Source organism: Anguilla rostrata, chromosome 10 (genome assembly GCF_018555375.3).
Source record: "Anguilla rostrata isolate EN2019 chromosome 10, ASM1855537v3, whole genome shotgun sequence".
Taxonomy (NCBI): domain Eukaryota; kingdom Metazoa; phylum Chordata; class Actinopteri; order Anguilliformes; family Anguillidae; genus Anguilla; species Anguilla rostrata.
In genome coordinates this window covers 2,473,684-2,495,259 of record NC_057942.1, presented here as the reverse complement: position 1 = coordinate 2,495,259, position 21,576 = coordinate 2,473,684, and the positions used below count along the sequence as shown (strand labels likewise).

The 21,576-nt window shown below is 48.7% G+C and overlaps 2 protein-coding genes across 5 annotated transcripts in view; both read left to right on the top strand.

Annotated features, from left to right (window-relative positions):
* LOC135264629 (zinc finger MIZ domain-containing protein 2-like) overlaps window positions 1-11,611 on the top strand; it is a 39,198-nt gene extending 27,587 nt beyond the window's left edge. For all 3 annotated transcript variants that reach the window (XM_064353367.1, XM_064353366.1, XM_064353365.1), the window contains 13 exons: window positions 547-768; window positions 1,362-1,553; window positions 2,177-2,287; window positions 2,829-3,000; window positions 3,519-3,660; window positions 4,066-4,276; window positions 4,714-4,819; window positions 5,375-5,600; window positions 6,129-6,197; window positions 6,547-6,791; window positions 7,213-7,379; window positions 7,791-8,078; window positions 8,393-11,611. In XM_064353367.1, coding sequence (XP_064209437.1) covers window positions 547-768; window positions 1,362-1,553; window positions 2,177-2,287; window positions 2,829-3,000; window positions 3,519-3,660; window positions 4,066-4,276; window positions 4,714-4,819; window positions 5,375-5,600; window positions 6,129-6,197; window positions 6,547-6,791; window positions 7,213-7,379; window positions 7,791-8,078; window positions 8,393-8,500 — 2,259 coding nt within the window. In that variant the 3' untranslated portion in view covers window positions 8,501-11,611. The remainder of the gene's footprint in view (window positions 1-546; window positions 769-1,361; window positions 1,554-2,176; window positions 2,288-2,828; window positions 3,001-3,518; window positions 3,661-4,065; window positions 4,277-4,713; window positions 4,820-5,374; window positions 5,601-6,128; window positions 6,198-6,546; window positions 6,792-7,212; window positions 7,380-7,790; window positions 8,079-8,392) is intronic.
* Window positions 11,612-13,795: 2,184 nt separating this feature from the next.
* LOC135264649 (peptidyl-prolyl cis-trans isomerase-like) lies at window positions 13,796-18,565 on the top strand. 2 transcript variants are annotated; one of them, XM_064353414.1, is made up of 5 exons: window positions 13,796-13,992; window positions 16,404-16,434; window positions 16,743-16,831; window positions 17,659-17,831; window positions 18,179-18,565. In XM_064353414.1, the coding sequence occupies exons 1-5, from the start codon at window positions 13,924-13,926 to the stop codon at window positions 18,309-18,311; spliced, it is 495 nt and encodes a 164-aa protein (XP_064209484.1). In that variant the 5' UTR covers window positions 13,796-13,923; the 3' UTR covers window positions 18,312-18,565. The 2 variants fall into 2 exon arrangements, with proteins under 2 accessions (XP_064209484.1, XP_064209486.1); XM_064353416.1 differs by lacking the exons at window positions 13,796-13,992; window positions 16,404-16,434; window positions 16,743-16,831 and adding an exon at window positions 17,120-17,235.
* The last annotated feature ends 3,011 nt before the right edge of the window (window positions 18,566-21,576 follow it).

Below are 21,576 nucleotides of genomic sequence, written 5' to 3'. Positions count from 1 at the left end.
TTATTGGCTCAGAACAGCTCTTCCTCCTGTAGTGTGTTTTTAAAAAACTTTATTCAGGCGGGGAAAGCGGAGAGAGGGTTGCAGACAGCAGATGGGGTCATGGTTCAGAAAGTAACCGCGCTCAGGGTTCGTATTTGGGTTTCGTAGCTGGCTGCCCTAGGAGTCACGCTGTGGTGTGACCTGTAGAGAGCAGTCTCGTCTGGGCTGCTTATGCTCTGCTTGGCCAGTGGTGTGGCGCCTCCTCTTGGCCAGTCAGAGGAATGACTGCCGCCTGGCCGTAAGCGGGACAGTGGGTCTCGCTGGTGCTCTCGGGAAGCGAGGCGTCGGTCGCAGCAGGAGATCAAGCTTTTTAAATCCACCCTGATTTCTCACTGAGTTCCCGTGTTTGCTTTGAGTTCGGCCTTGTGTCTGTTGGGTGATGAGTAGACTCAGGGGCCCTGTGTAAGTCCAGGTCCTGTGGCTCCTGAACCCCTCAGCTGCTCGGCTGTGTTTGTAGCCTGCCCCGGTGCTCTGGGTCATCGCCATGTCTACCACCTCCTTCCACAGATGGGCGGGGCTTCCTCCTACAACAGCCAGTTCCTGCAGCAGTCTGGGCCCCGGGCCCCCCCTGGGATGACCCCCACGGGGATGGTCCCCTCCCGCCCTCCCTCGATGGGCCCCATGTACACCACCCAGGGCCAGAGGCTGCCCCAGCACCCGGGCTACGCCGGGGGCCACCAGGGGCCCCCCCGCCCCCAGCAGGGCCTCAAACGCTCGTACAACTCTGAGGTGAGTTTGCATTGTTTTTTTTTCCTTTTGGCATAGAAATGTGTAGTTGTGCGGTCTGCATTTCAGTGTGCAGTTCTGTAAAGTTTACTGTGAAAGACAGCATGCGGTTCTGTGTAAAGTTTACTGTGAACTCGTAAAGTTTACTGTGAAAGACTAGGCATGCGCAGCCCTCTGTTGTAAAGTTACTGTGCAAACTCGAACGTTTATACATGGTTTACTGTGAAAGACAGTGTGCAGCTCTGTGTAAAGTTTACTGTGAAACTCGTAAAGTTTACTGTGAAAGATAGCATGCGGTTCTGTGTAAAGTTTACTGTGAAACTTGTAACGTTTACTGTGAAAGACCACGTGCGGTTCTGTGTAAAGTTTACTGTGAAATTCGTAAAGTTTACTGTGAAAGACAGCGTGCGGTTCGTGTTGTGAATAAAGTTCTGAACTTGTGTAAAGGAACTCTAATTCGTGCAGCGCTGTTCTGTGTAAAGTTTACTGTGAAAGATAGCGTGCTGCTCTGTGTAAAGTTTACTGTGAAGGACCACGTGCGGTTCTGTGTAAAGTTCAGTGTGAAGCTCGGTGTCCCTCCTCTCTGCTCGTCTCAGCCGTTTCCGGGGCAACAGTACGGGCCGGGAATGGGCAGTGTTGGGCCTTACCCAGGGCAGCCCATGCAGTACCATGGCCCCGGGCCCCAACGGTCCGCCCCCTCCCCCTCCTACCCCGGGAGGATGCCCCTGCAGCAGGCCAACATGGGGCAGTACCCACCGGGCCCCGGAAACCCGGGGCAGTACTACAAGGTGGGTACATGGATTTTTATTTTTTACTTTCTGTTTTCAGACCAGGAAACTGAACTGAATGTAGTTTCTTTGGGACGTATATTCATTTTTTGACCAGTTACTTTTTTTTTTTTTAATCCAAAAACCATTCATGCACATAGACACAGTCATGCACAAACAATACAAAACACTCTCACTAACGCTTACACACTGTGATGATCTGAATACTGGAGAGAACTCCAATATGAGTAGTTCTGTAACTGCATAACTAACATTAGTTATGTAGGAATGAACAAAGTAAAACATTTTTTACTTACCGTTTAACTTTAGTTTTATTAAACTGTTTGAATAGCTCCCTCAGCCCTTTTGTGTTATATAATAGCGTCCCTAGCGTTACGCTACATTAGCGCTACCTGCACCTTTGATGGCCCCTGCGCCTGGCTGGTGTCTGTGTGTGTGTGAGAGCTTTGCGGTTTGTTGCAGCCAGAGAGCAGGGGAAAGAGCAGAGAGGCTGTGAGGTTGTGGTTTCGCCTGTTTGTTAACTGAGCGGGGGAGGGAGGGGGGGACGGGGGGGGCGGGGGTCTAAAGTACGGCGTTGAGCAACCCTGCGGCGCGTCATGAGGCGGGCGTGTTTGTGTTCTCAGGCCGAGCAGTTCAACGGGCAGCCCGGCGCCCTGGGAGCGCTGACAGCAGGGGGCGCCAGCGGGGGAGGAGGAGGAGGCTACAGCTCCTTCAGCCAGGCAGCCGTCAACGGGGTGGGTCACACAGACGAGAGTGTGTCTGCGTGTGTGAGACTGTGTGTGTGTGTGTGAGACTGTGTGTGTGTGTGTGTGAGACTGTGTGTGTGAGACCATGTGACCGTGTGTGTGTGTGTGTGTGTGTGCGTGCATGCGTGGTGCATGTGTGACCATATGACCGTTTGTGTGTGTGTTACCGTGTGTGTGTGTGTGTGTGTGAGACCATGTGACCGTGTGTGTGTGTGTTACCGCGTGTGGTGTGTGTGTGTGTGTGTTACCGCGTGTGGTGTGTGTGTGTGTGTGTGTGTGTGTGTTTTACCATGTGTGTGTGTGTTACCGCGTGTGGTGTGTGTGTGTGTGTGTGTGTGTGTCACCGTGTGTGTGTGTTTGCGCCAGTGATGTACCGTCACTGTGGCTGATGGTACTCCACTGGTTCATTAAAGCCATCAGGACAGAGTCTTTCTCTGATGAGAGACACCCTGTTTCATGCTCACTGTTCTGTGCAGTTCCCTAGCTGGGAGCTGAAACGGTCTCTTACCTTTCTCCTCCTCTTCCTCAGCCGGGACGGGCGATGCCAGGGTACCCCAGTTCCCCTCTCCCGGGGAACCCCACGCCCCCCATGACCCCCGGGAGCTCCATGCCCCCCTACATGTCCCCTGGACAGGACGTCAAATCGCCATTCCTCCCCGACATCAAGCCCAACATGAGCTCCTTGCAGGCGCCCCCTACAGGTGAACGTGCTCCTCTGCAGGCAGGGTTCTCTCCTCTACATGGAGGGTGTGTGTGTGTGCCTGTTGTTGTATCGTTAGGGTCTGTTATCGGTTATGTCTTCAGTTCAGGCGTGTCAGACCTGAATTCTTGAGCTTTTGCCTGGCCCAGGGGTTCCCGACCCTGTTCCTGTAGATCTACCGTCCCGTAGGTTTTCACTCCAACCCTAACAAAGCTCACCTAGCTCAACAGCTAGAGATCTCACCGAGCTGCCAATCACTAGAGTCAAATTAGGGTTGGAGTGGAAACCTACAGGATGGTAGAGCTCCAGGAGCGGGGCTGGGAGCCGCTGGTCGAGCTGCTGCCCCAGGCTGCCTTGGTCCAGTGTTGGTGTTCATTCCCACACACGTGCTCCTCAGACTGAATATCATTTCTGCTTCAGGTACTCGCTGTCTGTCTTCAGCCTTCAGCTGTCATTAATAAATCTGTGGCGAGAGAGAGACTGACCCCCCCCTTCTCCCTCCCCCCCCCCCCCCCGCAGGGAACCCCAGCGATGACCTGCGCCTGACCTTCCCCGTGCGGGACGGGGTGGTGCTGGACCCCTTCCGCCTGGAACACAACCTGGCGGTCAGCAACCACGTCTTCCAGCTGCGCGACTCCGTGTACAAGACGCTCATGATGAGGTCAGCCTCCGTTCCCGCTGCCACATTGTGGCGGTCGAGAACCTCAGTGAGGTTTTTTATTCTCTCGAATGCACCTGTGCCCCCCTGTGACCTGTCTGTCTGTCTCTCTCTATCTGTGTGTGTGTGTGTGCCTGTGTGTGTCTGCGTGTGTGCGCGCGCCTGTGTGTGTCTGTCTGTGTGTGTGTATGCATGCATGTGCGTGTGTGTGTGTGTGTGTGTATGTCTGTCTGTCTGTCCGTGTGTGTGTGTGTGCCTGTGTGTGTGTGTGCCTGTGTGTGTGCGCGCCTGTGTGTGTCTGTCTGTGTGTGTGTGTGTGTGTGTGCCTGTGTGTGTCTGTCTGTGTGTGTGTGTATGCATGCATGTGCGTGTGTGTGTCTGTCTGTCTGTCTGTCCGTGTGTGTGCAGGCCGGACCTGGAGCTGCAGTTTAAGTGCTATCACCATGAGGACCGGCAGATGAACACAAACTGGCCGGCGTCGGTGCAGGTCAGCGTCAACGCCACGCCCCTCACCATCGAGCGCGGCGACAACAAGACTTCCCACAAGCCCCTTCACCTGAAGCACGTGTGCCAGCCGGGGAGGAACACCATCCAGATCACCGTCACCGCCTGCTGCTGTGTGAGTCCCGCCCTCTCTCCCACACACAGCCAATCAGAGCACAGCTACAGCCTGCTGCTGTGTGAGTCCCGCCCCCTCTCCCACACACAGCCAATCAGAGCACAGCTACAGCCTGCTGCTGTGTGAGTCCGCCTCTCCACACAGCCAATCAGAGCCAGCTACAGCCTAATGCTGTGTGAGCCGCCCTCTCCCACCACAGCCAATCAGAGCACAGCTACAGCCTGCTGCTGCGTGAGTCCCGCCCCCTCTCCCACACACAGCCAATCAGAGCACAGCTACAGCCTAATGCTGTGTGAGTCACGCCCCCTCTCCCACACACAGCCCTGTGTCTGCACAGTCGCACCCGTGTTTCTCCCTGTGTCCGCGCAGTCGCACCTGTGTTTCTCCCTGTGTGTGTGCGCGCAGTCTCACCTGTGTTTCTCCCTGTGTCTGCGCAGTCGCACCTGTTCGTGCTGCAGCTGGTGCACAGGCCGTCCGTGCGCTCTGTGCTGCAGGGCCTGATGAAGAAGAGGCTGCTGCCGGCGGAACACTGCGTGACGAAGAGTAAGTGTACCTGCGCTCTCAGTGTGTTACGCATTGATGCTTAAAAAACATATTTAACCCTTTACTTGACCAGGCAGGTCACTTAGGTCTTATTTAAATGGGCAGCCTGACTAGAGACAAACCTCTTGGGCTGGGGTGGGGTTGGAAGGGGGGGGGGAGGGTGGATCTAACAACAATAAAGCGGTGAGCAACTAAAGAAAGTGCACAAGAATGACCTCAAACTAGAATGTTGACTAGAAAGATCTCTTACCCAGCCAGAGTGCCTCACAGCCATTTCAGCGCTGTCTGCAAAGCAAATATATGCTGGATGTGTGTTTTTCCACTGGGGAGGATTTTAAAAAACATTTGAAGCGATCTTTGGCCGATGCAAACGGCCTTTACGGTTGCATTTGCATTGTTTTTGGTCATTTCATCTGAATACACGAAACTGGCTGGGTGGGAAATGCGTGTCTGTGGCTGTTCTGGCTGGCCTGTGTTTCTCTTCCTTGTGAGGAGGGCCACCTCTCTCTCTCTCTCTCTCTCTCTGACCCCCTGCTCTTGCCCCCAACCCCCCAGTAAAGAGGAACTTCAGCAGTGGCACGATCCCTGGGACCCCCGGGCTGAACGGAGAGGACGGCGTGGAGCAGACGGCCATCAGGGTTTCGCTCAAGTGTCCAATCACCTTCCGGCGCATCCAGCTGCCCGCCCGCGGCCACGACTGCCGGCACATACAGTGCTTCGACCTGGAGTCCTACCTGCAGCTCAACTGCGAGAGGGGAACCTGGCGCTGTCCTGTGTGCAAGTACGTCGCCGTGACGACCGCCTCCCTGCCGGTCACCGTTCCCAAGGGCGCCCTGCCCGCCGAGGGCCTGTGTTCTGTGCCTGTGTTTTGTGCCCAAAACCTGTGTTCTTTGCCTGTGTTTTGTGCCCAAAACCTATGTTCTGTGTCCAAAGCCTGTGTTCTGTGCCTAAAGCCTGTGTTCTGTGCTGAGGGCCTGTGTTTTGTGCCCAAAACCTGTGTTCTGTGTCCAAAGCCTGTGTTCTGTGCCTAAAGCCTGTGTTCTGTGCCCAAAGCCTGTGTTCTGTGCCCAAAGCCTGTGTTTTGTGCCCAAAACCTGTGTTCTGTGCCCAAATCCTGTGTTCTGTGCCGCAGGCCTGTGTTTTGTGCCCAAAGCCTGTGTTCTGTGCCCAAAGCCTGTGTTCTGTGCCCAAAACCTGTGTTCTGTGCCCAAAGCCTGTGTTCTGTGCCCAAAACCTGTGTTCTGTGTCCATAGCCGTGGGTCCTGACTTCACTGCTCCTCTCTCTGTCTGTCTGTCTCCTCCCTCGCAGTAAAACCGCTCTTCTGGAGGGTCTGGAAGTGGACCAGTACATGCTGGGAATCCTCATCTACATCCAGAAGTGAGTTTAACCCATTTCTCTGGGTATCAGGGATGGCAAAATAACTTTTTTTTATTTTTTTAGATTGAATCTTTGGGATTGTAATTTTGCCCTTTATTACATTTGGCCTCCCGTTGCACGTAGCTCATATTTTCCATGAGCATCGTGTCCTCAGTAACATTCCCTAGTATTACTCTGCGTTGTTTTCTTAAGCACTCTTTGCTCCCCTCCTTTCTGGCTGTTTCTCATTCCTGCAAAATTCCCCCCTCCCTTTCTCTCTTTCTCTCCCTGTCTCCCTCCCCCACCCCCCCTCCTCCTCCCTGTCCCCCTCCCCCGCCTCCCCCCGCCCCTCCCCTGCCCCCTCCCCCAGCTCGGAGTTTGAGGAGATCACGATCGATCCGGTGTGCAGCTGGAAGCCGGTGCCCATAAAACCCGACCTGCACATCAAGGAGGAGCCGGACGGGCCGGCGCTGAAGCGCTGCCGCACCCTGAGCCCCAGTCACATGATCCTGCCCAACGTCATGGAGATGATCGCCGCGCTGGGCCCGGCCCCCTCGCCCTACTCCTCTGGGCCACCAGGGGGCAGCAGCGGCACGCCGGACTACCCCGGCCAAGGTGAGGAGCAGGGAACGGCTGAGAGAGAACGCTGCTCTGAGCTGCTGCATTTCCCGCGAAGGAGAAAATTAATTAATGGTGACCACAGCCAGTCAACCTCCAGAAATCAGTGGCACCCTCGAGAAAGACGAGCCAAAATGGCTGTACAGAATAAAACGACAAGTAGCGTTGAACTTGCTGAATGCTGGCCTTCATGTGAGACCAAGGGGTAACAAACCCAAAATAGAATTTTTATTTTTTATTTATTTCATGGCCCCCTCCCACCAGTGGCAGATGTGGCATCAGAAAAAGGGCACTTGCATTGACAGTAATGTCATATCCTTGGTGAAATATGCCGGTGGATCTGTGATGTAATTGGTGAGCGTTGTGTTACCCCCACCCCCCGTGTCTGTGGAGTAACGGGTGTCCTTCTGTGCCCCAGGTTCGGGGTACTCCAGCCAGCCCGGCTTCTCGGATTTCCCCAACACCCCCGGGACCCCGACCCTGGGGGAGTTCTCCTCGGGGCCGCCCCCCCTCTCCTACCAGGCCGACCTCCCCAGCGGGCTCCTGACCCCCGAAAAGCCCGTGGGGCACCCCATGTCTGCGCAGGTACGGGGCGGGGCGCCTCCCTGACACGCCCGCTGTCACTCACGCTCCTCTCAGCCATTCAGCCGATTCAGCCCTGCGCGCGTTACCTTGGTTACCGCCGTTCAGCCGACACCCTCATCCACAGCTGCTCGTACTGTAGTCCTGCATTACTGGAAGCACTTACATAGCACACATCTGGGTCTGGTGAATGAATTGTGGTGTTAAAACTGACGCGGAAACTGCCGCCCTCCTAATCCAGTGCGCTACCAAAACGCATTGCATTTCCTGTTACATTTCACATTATATTTCCCATCACATTTCTCATTGCTCTCCGTGTGCGTAAATAAAGCTGTTCCTAGGCGTGGCCCTGCACACAGTTACTCACCAGGTCTGTTTTCCGTCCGACAAACTATCTGCTCTCTGCCCAATCAGATGTCCCATTCTGGCCGTGGGGATCCTTCCCACAATTCTCTGCAGCAACAACAGCAGCAGCAGCAGCAGCAGCAGCAGCAGCAGCAGCAGCAGCAGCAGCAGCAGCAGCAGCAACAACAACAACAGCAACAGCAGCAGCAGCAGCATCAGAGTCTTCAAGGCAATTCACATCTTGGAGGCCCAGGGGCACCCATGCTCCCCCGAAACCCTTCCCAGAATGCAAGGCTACACACAGAAGGTTCCTTTGGGCTAGGAGGACCAGGCGAGGTGCCGGAACCTTCTCTGGATGTGAGTAACCTCCGCGTGTCTTTCTGTGTCTCGCTGTGACTTCTCCTCCAGTGATTGTGTGTGAACACGGAGTGTCCTGCTGCACCTGGGTGCGTGGAGCCCTGGAGGTGTGCCTAAAGCCTGTCTGTTTCTGCTGCACCTGGGCGTGTGGAGCCCTGGAGGTGTGCCTAAAGAGCCTGTCTGTTTCTGCTGCACCTGGGTGTGTGAGGCCCTGGAGGTGTGCCTAAAGAGCCTGTCTGTTTCTGCTGCACCTGGGGGCGTGAAGCCCTGGAGGTGTGCCTAAAGAGCCTGTCTGCTGTCTGTTTCTGCTGCAGCTGCTACCGGAGCTGACCAACCCGGACGAGCTCCTGTCGTACCTCGGGCCCCCTGACCTCCCCAACAACAGCAACGACGACCTGCTCTCCCTCTTCGAGAACAACTGAGACCCCCCCCCAACCTCCTTTTATCCATCTCCCATGATCCTCTGGAACACAATGGCTTCTTCATCGCCCCTCAGTCTGCAGCCTGGTGGGGGAAAAAATCGTTTAAGAACCGCCGTTCTCGCTCCCTGTGAATCTACAGAAATAGGAGGGGGGAATACTGGACAAAAAATGAAAAGGAAAAAAAAAAAAAACTTTCAAAGAATAAAAATGTTAGGGTTTGTTTGACTCCCTATGAACTATGTCAAGAAATATTGTTTTTTAGCAGTTGCCTCTCTGTTTCCTGCACATTCTCTCTTTCTCTCTCTCTCTCTCCCCCTCTCTCTCTACCTCCTTCCCTCTGGTTGCAATCCAACTAACTTTTTCTACCGTTAGGAAATAAATGTACCAGTTAGAGGTGTGTCCTCTAAATTCATGCTGTTATGGGGGTCTATTTTGTCAGTTGTTTAATGAAATGGATTGGCGATTAAATTGAATTACCTCAGTGATAAACGAAGGTCGTCAACAAGGTGCGGTTGGAAATTATAGGATTCTCATTCTGGAAAATCATATAAAAGATGTGGAAAGTGGTCAAATATCCCACAATTCTTGAAAAGACATGGAATATTGTTCTGAAGTCAAAAATAAAAAAAATTCTTCTTAAGATGAAAATATTTCAATAGTTTTATCAGCCTAATTCGACTGGTTGATGTAATTTATTATCAAGCCTAGCAAAGTCTGCGTGCTGTACCAGAAGTTACAGAATGCATTGGTATTGGTCTGGTGTATTCAGAAATCCTTAAAATCGCCCAATTATGTGTGAATTTTACTATAGCAGCAATAAAAAAGAAAGAATAATTTAAAATCTTACATCAATCCTTAAAAGGAAAATTGCAATTTGATTTGATTGTGAATTGAATGTGATGTGAAATTTCTTCATTGATAATGGTAGGAGAGAAAGTGGAATGTATTGGGAATGGGGGGGGGGGGGAGTTCACCAATTCATCCTGTTGCGGAAGTACATCTTGCATCCCAAGCAGCGTCAGGCGTTTATCGAAGCTGAACTGCTATGTTTCAGCGAAGCTATGTTTTCTGTGAAGAAGCCCCTGTAAATTGTGTATGTGCAGATTCCTTTGGTCTGTGCCTGCTGTTCTCTAGGCTGCCGATGAGCTCCAGGGCCTGTGCCTGTGCCTGGCTGTAGATCTGTAACCATAAACCACACATTGCTTGAAGGTGCCCGAACAAGATGCTGGCATCTTTACTATGAAGGCTTCAGTCCAACGCAATAACGCCCTAGCCAAACAGCGCAGTGATATAGAGGAAGACAGTGGCAGAGCTTTTGGGCGGACTAGCGTCTTATAACAACTCCGGGCCTCTGGTGCTACCAACCTGCCTACGTTTCTCCACATGACTGTGTGCACAGATTTGCACTGATTGTAGGGCAACCGCTTTTTAGAGCTCCTGGCTCTCTGTGTGATGATTCATGTTCCACTTTTTTTTCTATTATCTTTGTCAGAGGAGTTAATGAAAGATGACGTTTCTAAATGATAAAATTATTTCATTCTTGCGTCTTGAGGAATTCCAGCCCGGTAGAGGAAGTGGTGAAATTCCTTCTTGACAAGCCTGAGTTTTGTGCTCTTTTTTATTTTTCAATGCAAAGCAGTATAAAACATGTAAAAGAAGAAGGGAAAAAAAAACCCTTTTGGATAAACCAACTTTTTGGACCTTTGCTGATGTCACACTGTAAGGAGATGAACATGAGGCGAATGGCCCACACTGCTTTGCATGGTTTCCAAACGAGGAAGTGTTAAACAGTTCGTAAGTGTAATTATACCAGTGATTTTTTTCCCCCTCTGGGTAGAGCCTTCATCTTGACAAAGGAAGAGATGTGTGACTCAGGCTGTGGTTTCCATGTGAGAAGCATACATCTGACCACACCCGGTCTATCCCTGGGACGGGCAATGTTCTGCCTCCCCAGTCCGGCCCTCTCTGTACAGGCTTTAAAAAAAAAAAGGCCACTTTGTGCTTGCTTGTTCTCTGTCTCTCTTTTTTCAAAATGAACTTTTATCTTCCTGGCTTTTTGGCAGGACTCCATGTCTGTGAGCCGGACAGTGCGGAGATGGGTGCATTCTGGGTGCCAGTGTTGCGTAATAACCCTTCTGATGAAAGTCTGATGAATTTTTATCTTTTTTTTTTTTCAAGCTATTTATTTTTATTTTTTTTCAAATCTTTGATAAAAACGGCGAGCTGCTAAACTTGAGGTCGGAGGGCACCTGGAAGCTGAATGGACAGTGAACAGCTCTGCTTGTGTCTGCTTGCTGGGCCTCTGCCTGCTCCCATGCAGTCTATTCCCCCCACACAACACCTCTTGGCATTGGCTTCGGAAGCAACACCCCCCCCCCCCCCCCCCCCATGTCCTACACACATACACACACACTTTTTATTTTTTTTTTACTGTTTATAATGTTTCATTTCTGACTGGAAACTGTGCAACTGCTTTTTAATCCTGATAAATGCAATGGATGTGCTGACTGACGGTTGATGAACTCTTTCTGTATTTAAGACAGGGTCTTGGGTGAACTCGGAAGAAATCTGTTATTTGAAAATGGATGCTAATAATAATATTCCTGTTGTCATTTTTAAAGCACAATAATTGTTTGCCCCAGTGTGTTGTGTATATATATGTGCGTGTGTGCATATGTATATCTATAACCACATGTGCACATATGTGTGTCAATGTGTTTGTATACACACACATACATACATGTCATACATACATACATATTACACGTATGTATGTGTATATGCATTATAAACACTATGAGAAATGTGCATAAGGGGGGTGCTCTTTGTTCCTCTCCCCCTTCCCTCGTTCTCTTGATCGATCTCTTTCTTCTCAAAGAGAATCTTAAGTAAAAGAATTGGAGTTCACCGTTCTGTTCATTGTTATCTCAGCCTGATTTTTATTTATGACATCTGTCTGGGAACTGTCAGCTACGTGCAGTTTGTATGATAACGACCCAGCAAAACGATGTGCGATGGGTTTTATTTCAAGTTATTTGTGTATCATATTCATCTTTTTTATTATTATTAATAATATTATTAATGTTATTAAAGATAATTGGTGTACCCTGATGCCTTCTCGCTTTTTGTGTTCATCAAACTTCCAAGTTCAGGTGAAATTGAGAGCTGGAGAAATGTCGGTTAGAAAGAGTTCTCACCTCGTTTATCTGCAGTGAGAGTGTCAGCGGATGCGTAGCCGGTGTTGCTAAGTTGGTTTTCCCGCCCATCTAAGGTATTTTTCAAAGTGCCGCAGGATCTCGTTTTGCAGGCTGCAGCAGTTGAGTTTGGAACGTGGCGATGCTTACACAAACGAGTAACTGTAATAACATAGCTTAATTTTATGGCTATGGCACGACTAAACTGGGTGCAACAACCAGTTCGGGACACGGTCCAAGTGCTACAATGCGTTGGCTGAAACTTCCCGAGCTCCCGTTAGATCGAAAGAGCCTCCAGATGGGCCTGACGTTTCCGTGTACATCACAGCCAGTTTTCTATTCATTATTTAACTGGAAATTGAGAAACCATTTTGAGAAATAAATTTTTTAGTCACTGTCACAGCAGTTGCATCATCAATGAAGACAGGTCAGCCAGTACCAGTGGCAGCCATAGCACACAATAACACCCCCAACACAGGTGAGGTGGTATGCTTTGGATCTTCGCCATGGCGAAGTGTCCAAGTGGCTCGGACACAAGTGAATCTTGGTCTCGTCTGTACCATGGCTTGCCATGGCTCGGACACAAGTGAATCTTGGTCTCGTCTGTACACAAGACCTTTTTTCTGAACTTTTCTTCTGCAGGCTTGTTCAGGTGCTCAGAAAACGAACCTGGCCGTCCTGTTTTTGTGCCAGACTAGTGGTTTGCATCTTGTAGTGTAACCTCTGTAGTTCTGTGAAGTCTTCTGTGGACAGTACTGACACGGTACGTGCCTCCTGAATAGTGTTTTGGATCTGGTTGACAGGTGTTTGGGGGGTATTCGTCATTATTGTGAGAATTTCTTTAAAATTTTATCATCAGCTGTAGAGGTCTTCCTTGGCCTACTAGGCCCTATGCTATTTGAGTGCAACTCTTTCTTCTTAAAGATGTTCTGAACAGTTGATTTTGGTAAGCCTAATGCCTTGTGTACACTACACAACTTTCAAAATCTTAACAATGGAGAGCATCTCACATTTAATGACCATCTTTTAAAAATGAAAAAAGCTTACATCCTAGGAACGCTAACAGTTAACACTTAGTCACAGGCTGTGGTCACGGGGTCAGGCGCTACTGGAGCCGTGCCTAAAGACTTGTGATATAATCAAATCAGTTTTATATTCTCGCTAGAGTTGCATATTCTTGCAGGGGCGGGGGCGCAATTGTATAAGGTGCTGCAGTTTCTACGCGGTGAAAGCAATATATATATATATATATATATTTTTTTTTTTTTTTTAATACCCTTTTAATAAAAGCTGAAATCTGCACTTTAAACACGTGAACCGTTTGTGGAGTACAGGGCCAATTCAAGAAATAATTTGCCGGTCCAAAACGTTATAGGCTACTGTGAGTGGAGCACAATTTTTGCGGTAAAATTGGTAAATGATTAGACAATCTTCAGACTACAAAAGCAAAGCAGCACTACGCATTGCTACTCTATTAGAACATGCTGTACAACGCTACAGACAGCACTTCTCACGGAAAGGCGTGGTTTCTGCATGGGGTGGGATCATAGACTGTATACTGCTGCAATGTTGTAGATGAGAGTCATTACATTTTAGTACGCATATTCTGCGTTTGAAAATGCATTTCGTGAAAACCTGGAATGAATTTAAGTGATGTGAGCTTCTTCCATCAATCACATAAAGAATATATTCCGTTCAGAATTTTCGAACGATTAATAAACTTTCGCCATTATGGATCTCTGCAGTAAAGTGGTTGCGGACTGGTAACCGCGAAAAAAGAAACCCGAGCCGTAATGGCGGTCACTTGGGATGCACCCTCGTACATCTCGGACCGCTATTTTTCTTTGCTGGTACCTCGTCACCGCTCAAATTACATTGCCCACCCACCGCCCTTGCTCAATTTCCATTGGATAAGCATATGGCCCTCAGTGAACTGCTGAACGTTACAGGACAGTCTACATGTCAATCACCAGAATCTCTTTCGCGCAGGTTGTCTTGTGAGAAACGCTATCATTTATAGCGCCAGAGTCATCTCTCATTTGGTTAGCTCCGTGCCACTCAGACACTATAGCATTCTTATTGGGTCTGTTTGTATTAAGGCTTCCTTCGTTTGGCCTTAAATATTCATTGCCGTAGGGTTCCATTTTTTCCTGTTCCAATTCAAGCGAAGCGTAGCACGGATCTAAGCTTAACTGCTTCTCCCGAAACCGCAATCCTGCTATTTTAATCATGTCTAAGCCTAGAGTTTACTTTGATATCAGCGCGGGCAGCACCGCGGTCGGCAGGATTATCATGGAGGTAAGGTATCGTATTTAATTCGCAAGACATTTAAAATTTTCGGTTTATGTAGCTATTTATTAATGTGATGAACGCAATTCGGCGAGCTAATGAATTAATACCTGCATGGACAGATTTTAGCGTATTGGTTAAGTTAGTCTTACAAGGATAGTCTGCATAATTGAGTAGCTTGCTTGTTGGCTGTGCGTTCGGCAGTATTCCAGTTACCTAACAACATCAGTCTAATGCTGGCTTGCTTACTCGTTTCTACAGCGTGAACTTGACCTTAACTGTTCAATCACTTTAATTTACTCCAGGGAGCTAAGCACATTTGATGCATATATTAAAAAGGAATTGTTTGGTAGCATACGATAAATATCGCGGGTACATTCTCTGACGGCTAACCGGCTAGCCAGCAATGCACGTTTCACACTTGCCGGTTGCATGTAACGTTACTAGAAACACTGTGTAGCTTGGGGAATTCATTCATTTGCCACCCGATCGGTTCTTCCTCTGGTTGTTGGGTTATCTGACTAGCTTGCTTGATATTTAAACCGCGATTCAGTGATGCTTCGCCTCCGCAGTGCATTAACGGCGAGGTAATTCAAGTCTTCAGTTTAGATACATTTTTAATCGGACGCCATTTTCATGGTCATACTTTGAGTTCAGTACTGGTCACTTCGAGGAGGGGGGGGGGGACACATTCCGCTTCCTAGCCCATGTAATGTGGACACCACCTTAAGCTACTGATTATATATCGAGGTTATATAGCTAAACGTTTTATTGATTGCTATCCTGGTAGGTCTGTCGTTTTTCGTTTTTAATAGTTGCTGTGGTGTTGGTGAGGACACGCTCTCGTTGGCTGAAGCTGGTTAGGTGGCTCCATTGGTTAATGGTTGGTTTTGCCCACTAACATAGCTGGTTATAATTGGGCTGAAATATAACTCTTGTGGGTTAGTTGGACACTTAAATGGGAAATTTGCGCAAGTTGGCGAAATGGTTATCGGCTTAATGGCTGCAGGGGAAATCGCCGGGTCTTGGAATCCCCGGTGCGGGGACTTTGACTCGTTATCTAGCTACCAGCTAACTAATCTGGTCTAACCTTCGCTGCGTTTGGGAATCTGCGGTTTTTTGCTTGTCAAGTAGAATTTTGTTTATGCTGAATTTGTGGGTAATTTTAAAACACTACCTGTACGTCTAACCACTTTTCCTGAGAATAAACCCACTGTGTTCATCGCAGTGCGGTCACAAGAGCGCGCATTGAATGGACGCGCGCAGGCCGCTCCTCTTTGTTGGGTTAGCTTGTGCCTGTTCTGCACATGGACGAGACAAGCGCGCGCCGAATTTCTGGAGGTGCAGGTTACACACCCCAATCCTTTGTAAATCATTGATTACGTATTAATAGCCGAATAATTGTTCGGGGAAAGGTGGTGGTTCGTTTTAGATAGGTTGACTCGAATCATTTTGAAAACCCTATCCGCTTTTCTACAATGGTTAAATGGCGCTGCATGACACAAAAGAATATGTTCTAGAAACTTCTGTGTGCAGCTGTAGGAAGGGGGAGGGGTGGGCGAGCATCCTTCGTACTTCTCGGGAAACTCGAGAGCCTTTGGTTAATTCGGAATGGAAATATGTAATGTCAGTGAAATTTCCGTGCAGATGTAGCGAAGTTGTTCGATTATCGAAGTTTTATGCGAGTTTTCCGAACTGTCATAACGGGCCGTCATAAACTTGGTTTCTGTCCGTTGGCTCTGCAGTGAAGCTCTTTGCTAGTCAAGGCTTGGGAGCCGCATACGATGGTACCACGTGCTATTGGAGCAGTCACCGCGAGGCTGTGATTTCATAGTCCTGGCGGCTTTTTTTGTGTGTGTGGCTGTAAATTGTTTCACAGACGCACGCTATATTCTGAAATATAACTTTATGGAAATATTGCACGCGCGTTCCTGGCTAGCTACCTAGCTGTAATGCTTTGCGAATTAAAAATGTGTGTGTATATATATATACATGCCATGATTAAACACCTGTTCGTTAAGTATAATCTGTAACGGACGTTTTGCCATGGAGGCTTGCTGGGTTAAAATTACAATTGTCGTTCAGTTTAGAGATTAAAGTTAGTTTTTTTTGTCCCCTCTTGAAACTGCCAATGTACTGGCAGTAATTAATTATATACCCCTCGCTGCCCATGATGAGCAGGTGTACATTCCTGTGTCTGACAGCTGTCCCCTGTGCGCCCCGTCCCGCAGCTGTCCAGTGTTGTCATTTCCCCATTCCTGTTCCCCAGCATGTCGAGCATGTTGGGGACTGCAGGATGGAATGGGCTTGTCCAGTTTTTTTTTTCCTGCTATATTGAGACTTGTGTGGTTGGCCAGCGTGCAAAATGCCGTGAGACTGCCTGTCTAATTTTATTTATTTATTCCTCCCCTGTTTAACAGCTGAGAGCTGACGTCGTCCCAAAAACTGCAGGTACATTTTTTTTGTTGAATTCCCACCACCCACCCACTTTCCTTAATTTAAAATGTTGATATACACAATGCTGAAGGGCTGTACTAAATTAGCACTTCTGAATCCAAGGAGCTCCACAGGCTCGGTATTAGACTCTGTCTACTGTCCCTCTGTCCGTCCTTCTCCCCTTGTCTGTCAGCCTCTAGTGATTTTTTTAAATTTATTTTTTTAATTTTTTCATATTTAAACCCGTACCAGCATGTTCTGTGCTCCAGGACTGTTAGGGCCCAGAATGTGTTTGCTGATGCTGCTGTGCTTGTTCTGCGCAGAGAACTTCCGAGCCCTGTGCACCGGGGAGAAGGGCTTCGGCTACAAGGGCTCCAGCTTCCACCGCGTCATCCCCGGTTTCATGTGCCAGGTAGGGCCTTCCACCGCGTCATCCCCGGTTTCATGTGCCAGGTAGGGCCTTCCACTGCGTCATTCCCGGTTTCATGTGCCAGGTAGGGCCTTCCACCGCGTCATCCCCGGTTTCATGTGCCAGGTAGGGCCTTCCACCGCGTCATTCCCGGTTTCATGTGCCAGGTAGGGCCTTCCACCGCGTCATTCCCGGTTTCATGTGCCAGGTAGGGCCTTCCACCTCGATCCCGGTTTCATGTGCCAGGTAGGGCCTTCCACCGCCATTCCGGTTGCATGTGCCAGGTAGGGCCTTCCACCGCGTCATTCCCGGTTTCATGTGCCAGGTAGGGCCTTCCACCGCGTCATTCCCGGTTTCATGTGCCAGGTAGGGCCTTCCACCGCGTCATTCCCGGTTTCATGTGCCAGGTAGGGCCAGCCCCATCTCTCGGGGAACGCCAAATTTTAATAATTTCCTCAAAAATGGCTTCCCAAAAGCTCAGCCCCACGGGCTGGCAGCTCCTGGTACCTGGAGTGCCACCGATTTGGTCCAAACCTGTGTCTGCCTTTCCAGATTTATTAATTAAAATGAACCTGCAATAATCAGCACGTGTGACCATGTGCTGCATTTCACCATTCAGAACACTCCAGGCTTAATAATCCCTCCAGCTCTTGCAACCAAGCTGAGAAATTTAGATGCTGCTCTAGGACTAGAAATCGAGACCAGGGTGTAGGCCTAGTGCGGTGGGCTTTGAGTCTTGGATTGTCCTTTGGCAGTCTGTGGCCTTGGAATCTCTAACTTTTGCACTGTGTCGTGCAGAATTGAAACGCTCCTTTTCTCCGTCTTTCAAGGGAGGGGACTTCACGAACCACAATGGAACCGGAGGCAAGTCCATCTACGGCACCAAGTTCGCCGACGAGAACTTCACCTTGAAGCACGGCGGGGCGGGCACTCTCTCCATGGCCAACGCCGGCCCAAACACGAACGGGTCCCAGTTCTTCATCTGCACAGCCGAGACCAGCTGGTAAGGACGGTCGGAGCTCGTGTGTGCAGGCGGAGGTGCGCACGTTGAGTGCCAGAGGCTTGTAATGGTGGGATCCATTGATGGTTTTAAAAACCCCTTTGTGGCATTGAGATGTCAGGGCCAATCACCAGGAAGCACAGACCAAGTCTTCACTGGATTTGTTAGTATTCTTGCAAAGCCCTCAATTTCTTGCTCAAATGTAAGCCACCCCACCTTAGCAGCCTTGATGGGGTTGAGGGGGGGGGGTGTGGTGTGGTATGTGATGGCTGTTGTCCCGGGTGAAATTTTTGCGGTCTTGCTACATTTCGAGGAGGTCTGAATCTGTTCCCTGTTCCCCCCTCATCCAGGCTGGACGGGAAGCACGTAGTGTTCGGCACTGTGGTGGAGGGTCTTGACGTCGTGAAGAAAGTTGAGACTTACGGTTCCAGCAGCGGCAAGACCAGTGCCAAGATCGTGGTCACAGATTGCGGCGAGCTGTGAAAAGGCACTTCCTCACACACCTATCGGTCCTCTACATTCCTCATGGTGGAGATTTGTCCCCCCTACCCCCCCGCCGCCCCCTGTCCCCCCCCACCCTCATCCGTCCCTCCTTAATTTGGTCATGTCCTTGTCTTAACTAGCTGAATTTGTGGGCTTGCCTTCTGAGGTTTTTTGTTTTGCATTTTAGAAGTCCTGCAGGGCTTCAAATTTGTTTTTCAAAAATCCGAAATAAAGGGGAACAAATTACCTTAAAATCTGGTGTGGGATTTTTAAAATGTGTACAAATTAATTTTTTTAATGATAGGTGAGTGTTGCATTTTAGATTTTTTTTCTTTTTTTTTCTCCCCATCTATTGTTATTCATTAGCATTAGAAGCCAATATTGAAGGACTTGTAGACCTTATCAAAATTGGGAGACCCTTAATCCTATTGAGAAACTGTCCACTTAAATGTTTAGTCGGAGTCGGCCTGTGGTCTGCAAATTAAGTACTTTCAATTTAAACGGGTAGTTGTAATCTTGAGGTTGGGTGTCTTCGTAAATTCAGATTCACTGTTATGTACAACTGTTGAACAGTGCTCCCATTGGTTGCCTACATTTCCGTTTTGTGTATAAATGTTTAGCAGAACTACCTGTGCTAGCTACATTAGCCCAGCTACCGCAAAAGGTTCTCGCAATGTTACTGGAATGTTTTGTCAATGTTACAGCATTGCCACCACATGGCAGCAACGTTGTGTGAACATTGTGGGCTGGGAGGGAGGTTGCGTGTCCAAGAAATCACAGCACCTGGCCTTGAACTTGACTAAAACTTGTACACGTAGAAAATGTCCTAATGTTCAAAAATACATTTGGCAAACTTAATGTGTTTTGCACTTAGACCTGAAATCTGAACATTTTTTTTCCTATGTTGGGGGGGGGGGGGGTGTTGCTTGTATACTGTTTGAATAATTTCAGTTTTGTTCCAGCGGTATACAAGTTGGTGAGGGTTTCACAAATTTGGGGGAAGGCAATGGAGCATCTCACATTCATTTGCTCATAAGAAATCACAAACCTGGTTTGAATTTTATATTATTCCGAGAGTCTCTGTGGTTCTGCAAAGGCCCAGTCGCCTTGGTTTTTAAAAAAAATTAGTTCATCTTAATCCTTAACCTATTTAACCTGGGCCCTGTTTCACAAAGCAGGATAACTGAGTTAGCTGGATAACTGCTGAGTTAAAACCCGGAACCCACCCCAATCTAGACCGTGGACTGAAGTGAAAAGATCTGTTCTGGGTTCTACACGCCGCAGTTATCCAGCTAACTCAGTTATCCTGCTTTGTGAAACCACCCCCCCTCGAATCAGCTGCTTTCTCTTTGTAACAGAATATAGTATTTAACTTCCTTCCATTTATTTGCATTGAATATTTTAGTGGTAGGAAAATGGTGCGGACTGAATGGCCTGTTCTCCTCGTCATGTTTCAGTGTACCAGTACAGTTTTATAATGCGGGCTTTAAGGGACAATTTAATAGAACAAAGTTAAATTAAAATGATGTTAATTGACAGTTGAGAGATGGATTATGCCTTCCCAGTGTACTGACTCGGGAGGTTTGATTTAAAAACATGTTTGGGGAGATGTCCCGTCTGAAACGCTTGAATGTAAGCAATATACTTGCCAAAAATAAATTATGTATATCATATATACACTATTCTTCCTAAACCACTGTAAAGTCTTTTTTTGCGCTTTGATTCAGTGCTGAATCATTAACTATTGCAGTTTTTGTCCATTGCCAGAAGAGTGCGCTAGAGTCTTGCAATGCTTGACTCTGTGTTCCTTCTGTAAAGTGTCCACCAGGGGGCACCAGAACTTTCTTAGCGTTGAAGAGATCTGACGCAGCAGTACCTATAACAGTTGCCCTTGCTCACTAGGGGTGTGTCCCATTGCTGCTCACTCTTCCTCCAGTCCCACACTACCTCCCGTCTCCTTCCTGGAAGTATTTGGAGGGGCGGAGTCGAGTCTGAAGCCACTTCGGCAATTCAATTCTGTGTCCTTCACTTGTCTCCTCCAGTATTGGGACACTAGAGGGAGGACCCAAAGATCGGTTTCTGGGGCACGGAGGAGAGGAGATGGCAGTGGAGGAAAGGAGGATACTTTTTTTTTTTTTTTGTATGCACTCCTATGTAGTGCTAGTGTGACAAGATCCACGGTCGCTTGTTTTAATGAAACAAAAGAATCATATTCACTGTCTAACCAGAACTTTGACCATTACGTGCCTTTTAATTTGGCAGACTCTTTCATCCAAAGCGACGTACAATAAATGCATACCGAAGGTCATTGGAACAACAGGTACGATAAGGCACAATACTCGTTATGCAACAGTTGTTCATAGCCATGCACACAGTCCAGTTCACGCTGTAAGCATAGGCCTGGTCAGAAACTTTATGGTAAATCAAGTTAGGGGAGATGACTAAGCTACAACATCAAGGTAACGACACAAGTGCTGGATGTAGATGCGTGTGTCACATGAAAGTGCCACAAACCAATTGGGATTCAAATGTTAAAGGCAATCCCGGATTGAGGGTGCCCTGCAGAGTTGTGATTAATCCAGGTACAGTTTGAAAAGATTCGTCTTCAGACCACGGCGGAAGATGGGCAATGACGGAGTGGTTCTTAGAGGAGTGGGGAGCTCGTTCCACCCCTGGACAGCTAGGGGGGAGAAGCTCTGTGGTTGGGACGAGCGAGAGACATTCACCCGGGCGGGAGGGGGTGCAAGTCGCCCCGCTGCTGCGGAGCGGAGTGTTCGAGCTGGCGTGTAGGACTGAACAATCTCCTGTAAGTAGGCGGGGCCGTCCTGTGTGCTGCAGTGTGGGCGAGGGTCAGGACTTTGAACCTGATCCTGGCGGAAACCCGTAGCCAGTGGAGTGATCTCAGGGAGTGATGTGAGAATTTGTATCAGTCTTATTTAGTTGCAGTAACTGCTTGCAGGTTTTTTTTTTTTTTGTTCTATGCTCTGGCTCTGCTTGCAAGTCATGTGACCCTGCGGACACAGTGATATATGGTCTCTGCATGTTATTTTATAGCAGAAACTGGACACTCCTTCGACCTAGAAGCAGGGCTGTTGAATCTGTGCACACACAGGAATAAAAACTGCAGCATATTTAGATTACAGCATGCTCCAAAAATAGCGTAACTGTGACCTTTCACTAGCATGTTTCAGCTGTGATCTTAATAGCAACCCAATAATGATTCATACCCAACAATCGTTTTGTTCACAAAAAGCACCAAACCTTG